This window comes from Setaria italica, chromosome II (genome assembly GCF_000263155.2).
Source record: "Setaria italica strain Yugu1 chromosome II, Setaria_italica_v2.0, whole genome shotgun sequence".
Lineage (NCBI taxonomy): Eukaryota > Viridiplantae > Streptophyta > Magnoliopsida > Poales > Poaceae > Setaria > Setaria italica.
In genome coordinates this window covers 2,001,296-2,006,874 of record NC_028451.1, presented here as the reverse complement: position 1 = coordinate 2,006,874, position 5,579 = coordinate 2,001,296, and the positions used below count along the sequence as shown (strand labels likewise).

General features: G+C 56.2%; 1 protein-coding gene across 1 annotated transcript; it reads left to right on the top strand.

The window, feature by feature from the left end:
* The first annotated feature begins 478 nt into the window (after nucleotides 1–478).
* LOC101779675 lies at nucleotides 479–1,655 on the top strand. The gene is made up of 2 exons (XM_012843532.1): nucleotides 479–760; nucleotides 813–1,655. Exons 1-2 carry the CDS (start codon nucleotides 479–481, stop codon nucleotides 1,653–1,655), a joined length of 1,125 nt encoding a protein of 374 aa, XP_012698986.1.
* Nucleotides 1,656–5,579: the final 3,924 nt, after the last annotated feature.

The window sequence follows — 5,579 nt, the reverse complement described above, 5'->3', positions numbered from 1 at the left end:
CAGACTTATGCTTGTCATTTGCACTGTTCAAGCTGTTACGGTGCCGATTAGCAAGGTACAAGCTCACTAGTGCTAGATACAATGATACTGTCAGCTTTTTCTGGAGCTTGTTGCTGAAGGATGACGGACATGACTGAGTATTTCGAGTGATTTCGGATTGTTAGAAGACGTGTAAGTGATGTATGTACCGTGCGTGTACATGAGCCCTGGCTGTGCGGCAGGTCCAGGCCAGCTCCCTGCCGTGCCCTAGATGGATTAGGATGGACAGTCTTATCCACCAAGAGCTGCCTATATATTTGTACATGTTGTATACCCTAATCAATCTATTATTCCACGCAATCCCTATTGCTTTCGTGGTATCACGAGTCTGGATTATTCCCGATTCCTTACCTTCCGCATCCTAGCACGCCGTCGGCGCTGCCCTCAGCGCGCCCGACTACGGCGCTGCTCTCAGCGCGCCTGACCGCTGCTGCCCTCCATGGTCGGCACCCTGCCGCCCGAGTCCTCCGCCGCCGCGGCTTACGCCGCCGCTGCCGAGGCCGCCACGCGCGCGGCTGATGCTAGCACCACTGCTGCTGCTCAGCGTCTCGCCGCCCGCAAGGAAGCCCGCGCCGCCGCCCTCGCCCGCGTCGTCACGGCTGAGGCTGAGGCTGCCGCTGCCGCGCAGGAGCGCGACGTCGCCGATGCCCGCCTTCGCAAGGCCCTGGCGCGCGCCGCCCACGAGTGCAAGGGTGCCCCGCCTGACTCCGACGAGGAGGACGCTAGCGCCGACCTCTCCGACCTCCTCGACCAGGCCCCCGAACGCTCACCAGGACATGATGCTCCACGAGGCCGCCGCCGTCCTCAACCTGCAAGCCCAGGCCGTCGCCATGCAGAACATTCGGAGCCTCATCCCCATCATCCTCAACACCGCCGCCAACAACTACTCACGGTGGTGTGAGCAGTTTCTCCTCACCGTCGGCAAGTATTCGCTGCAGGATCACATTCTCCATGACGTTCCCGCCTTGGCCTTTCCTGATTGGGGCCGGATGGTCTGCGTCATCCGATCTTGTCTCTACGACACCATTGCCATCGACCTCGTCGACATCATCATGGATCGCGGCGAGCGCGACACCACCGGCTGCGCCACCTGGCTCGCCATTGAGATGCAATTTCTTGGCAACTGGGAGACACGGGCCCTCTACCTCGATGCCAAGTTTCGGACCTTCGTCCAGAGCGACTTGTCCATTACGGACTACTGCCGCCGCTTCAAGAGCATGGCGGATGCCCTCGGTGATCTTGGCGAGCAAGTTTCCGACCGTACCCTCATCTTGAACATCATCCGTGGGCTCAACGAGAAGTTTGCTGCTGTCGGCCGCAACACCTGGTGCTCTCGTCCTCTTCACTCCTTCCTGGAGGCCCGTGACGATCTGCTTCTCGAGGAGCTCACGATGGCGCCTCCTTCCTCGACTCCGTCCACGGCGCTGCTCACCGGCGTCAACATTGGCTCCTCCTCTCGCCCCTCTGCGCCTCTCCACCAGTCTGCTGGGCGTTCCGGCTCCGGGGGCAGCAAGAGGGGGCCCTCCTCCAAGCAGAAGCGGGACAGGGGCCGGCGTGACAGTCAGCAACGGCAGGGCAGTGGCAACGATAGCAAGGCCCTTACCGCCGGTGCTTAGGCCCCTGCTCCTGGCACTACCCAGGAGTCCGGCGGTCCCTGACCCTCCTTCTAGAACCCCTAGTTCAGTACAATTTAGATGTACCCGGGCCTTCGGCAGCAGGCCGCCGTTCCTTCCCGTCCAGCCGCACCCACACCGCAGACCCTCCTTGCCTAGTAGCAGGTGTTGTATGCTCAACAGTAGTAGGTGCGGCTCCAAAGCCTTCAGGCCCCCCTTATGGGGCACTAGGCGCCCTACCTAGGGCAGTAGGTGCCATAGGTGCCCCCGGGGTTCTACAATCCCATGACGGGCCTGCCCTCCTCCTGGGATCAACAGTCTCTCGGCTCGACGTTCATCACCATGACCCTCAACCAGCCGTAGCCGACTGACTAGTATCTTGATTCAGGTGCCACCTCACACATGACTTCAGACACTGGTACTCTTTCACATTTTTCTCATCTGCGGTATCTCTTTCCTTCATCAATTGTTGTCGGTGATGGTTCCTTGCTTCTTGTCACGGCTACTAGCGCAGCTCACTTTCCGGGTTCCCTGTCCCTTAACAATGTTCTAGTTTCACCTATACTTATTAAGAACCTTATTTCTGTTTGCCTGTTTACTTATGATAACAATTGTTCTATTGAATTTGATCCCGCTGGTTGCTTAGGGAAGGATCTGGCGACTCAGAGGCTGATTATCTGGTGCAATAGCTCCGGGCCACTCTATCCCCTGCGGTTCCCTGCTGCCCATGCTCTCACTGCCGTCTCCACCTCCTCAGTGTTGCATCGCCGTCTTGGACATCCCGGCCATGAAGTCTTGTCCAAAGTCGCTTCGGTCATTCCTTTTTGTACTAAGGACATTCATACCATCTGTCATGCGTGTCAGTTAGGGCGGCACACTCGCCTCCCTTTTCAGTCCTCTGCTTCTAGAGCGTCTAGTACTTTCGACCTTATTCACTGTGATTTGTGGACATCTCCTGTTCCCAGTGTGTCTGGTTATAAATACTATTTGCTCATTCTTGATGACTGTTCTCATTATTTGTGGATGTTCCCTATATGTCTCAAATTTGACACTTTTGCGACTCTGGCTAACTTCTTCTCCTTTGTGCGTACTCAGTTTGGCGCCACTGTGAAGGCCGTTCAATGTGACAATGGCCGCGAGTTCGATAACTCCAGCACACGCACCTTCTTCCTCACGCATGGGGTTCGTCTTCGCATGTCCTGCCCCTGTACATCGCCCTAGAATGGCCGGGCCGAGTGCATGATTTGGAGCGTCAACAATGTTGTCCACTCCCTTCTCTTTTAGGCTAGTATGCCTCCCTCCTATTGGGTTGAGTCTCTACACACTGCTACACATTTACTGAACATTCTACCCACAAAAACCCTTAGCTCCTCCACGCCCCACATGGGTCTGTTTTGTGTCTCGCCGTCTTATGACCATCTTCGGATTTTTGGTTGCACTTTCTATCCGAATCTTTCCGCTACTGCGCCACACAAACTCGCTCCTCGCTCCACCCTGTGTGTTTTCCTTGGCTATTTTGCTCATCACAAGGTATACCGCTACCTTGATCTCTCGTCCAATTGGGTCATCATCTCTTTCCATGTCATGTTTGACGAGACTACCTTTCCCTTTTCTCAGCAGCAACCGCCCCTAGCTAACGAGGACTCTGATTTTTTGTTGGAACCTTCTGATGTGGTGCCGCCCCTATTGGCTCGACATTGTCTCTGTTGCATGCAGGACACTTACCCGGCGCACCTTCGACCTCCCCGATCAGTCGGGCGAGTGCCCCGACCGCACCGGCGAGCTCTCCGATCGGTCGGCTAAGCGTCCCGACCGCACCGGCGACCGCCCCGACCGCACCGCCGTGCGCTCCGCTCGGTCGGGCGAACGCCCCGACCGCACCAGCGACCTCCACGATCAGTTTGGCGACCGTCCCGACCGCACCGGTGACCGCCCTGCTCGGTCGGGCGAGCGCCCCGACCGCACCAGCGTGCGCTCCGATCGGTCGGGCGAACACCTCGACCGCACCAGCGACCTCCCCGATCGGTCGGGTGATCGCCCCGACCGCACCAGCGACCGCTCCGCTCGGTCAGACGACCGTCCCGACCGCACCGACGAGCTCTCCGATCGGCCCGCTTAGTGCCCCAACGGCACCGGCGATCGCTCCGCTCGGTCGAGCGAACGCCTCGATGGCACCGGCAACTGCTTCGATCGGTCGGGTGAGCGCCCCAACAGCACCGGCGACTGCTCCGATCGGTCGGGTGAGCGCCTCGACTGCGCTAACGAGCTCTCCAATCGGTCGAGCGAGCGCTCCAATCGGTCAGGTGAGCGCCCACGGTTCTCTCCCCGCGTAGCCTCCTGCTCTGGCCGTTCTTCCTTGCGGTGCGGTTCCCATGCGTCCCGTCGCCAATCTGCACCCCATGATGACGCGCGAGAAGCTGGGATTCCATCTACCAAAACTTTTTCATTCCTCCTAGCTGTCACCAGTGCCTCGCACTTACCGGGGCGCTCTCGCTGATCCCAATTGGCGCCGGGCCATGCAGGAGGAGTTCGACGCGCTGCTGGCCAATCACACATGGGATCTTGTACCATGTCCTGCTTGAGCCAATGTTGTTACTGGCAAGTGGGTCTTTAAGCACAAGTTTCATGCCGACAGTTCTCTGGAGCTCTACAGAGCATGATGGGTGCTTCGCGGGTTCACTCAGCGACCTGGGATTGATTTTTCTAAGACTTTCAGTCCTGTCTTCAAACCAGCCACCATCCGTACATTGCTGTCCCTGGCTCTCTCTCGTCATTGGCCGATTCATCAGTTGGATGTGAAGAATGCTTTTCTTCACGGGACGCTTTCAGAGACAGTCTACTGTGCTCATCCTGTTGGCTTTGAGGATACCGCCTGTCGTGATCATGTTTGTCGGCTGAAGCGCTCTCTATATGGACTTAAGCAAGCTCCTTATGCTTGGTACAGTCACTTTGCCTCTCACCTGCTGCAGCTTGGCTTTGTGGAAGCCAAGACCGACACTTCCAGTTTGTGTACCACCACGGCGACGACATGGTCTATCTTCTCCTTTATGCGGATGATATAGTCCTCACAGCATCTTTGACACCTCTTCTTCGTTGCACTATTGATGCCTTACAGCGGGAGTTTTCGATGAAGGATCTTGGTGAACTTCATCATTTTCTGGGTATGCATGTTCAGCGGTCTGGTGATGGCCTTCTTTTGTCTCAGCGCCAGTTTATGTTGAAGCTTCTGGAGCATGCTGGTATGACTGATTGCAAGTCTTGTTCCACACCAGTTGATACAAATCCGAAGCTGTCTGCTACTGACGGTGCCCCGCTCATCAATGGGACTGATTTTCGAAGTCTCATTGGTGCTCTACAATATCTCACCTTCACTCGTCCCGACATTACTTATGCGGTTCAACAGGTTTGTCTACACATGCATGATCCTTGTGAGCCACATCTTGCCACCTTGAAGCGCATTCTGCAGTATATTCGTGGCACTCTTCACTTAGGTTTGCATCTCTAGCCCTCTACTCAGTCGGATTTGCTAGTTTACTCCGACGCTGATTGGGCTGGTTGCCTTGGCACCCGGAAGTTCACTTCCGGGTATGCAATTTTTTTGGGCGACAACTTGGTCTCTTGATCTTCAAAGCGACAGATTGCAGTCTCTCGCTCAAGTACTGAGGTGGAGTATCGGGCGATTGCCAATGCCATTGCCGAGGTCTCCTTGTTGCGCCAACTTCTAGTTGAGCTACATGTTCCTCTGCGTCACACCGTCTTGGTTTATTGCGATAACATCAGCACTGTCTACATGTCTTCGAACCCCGTTCAGCATTAGTGCACAAAACACGTGGAGATTGATCTCCACTTTATTTGTGAACGCGTTGCTACTGGTGATGTCCGCGTTCTTCATGTTCCGATGAGCTCTCAGTACGCCGACATTTTCAG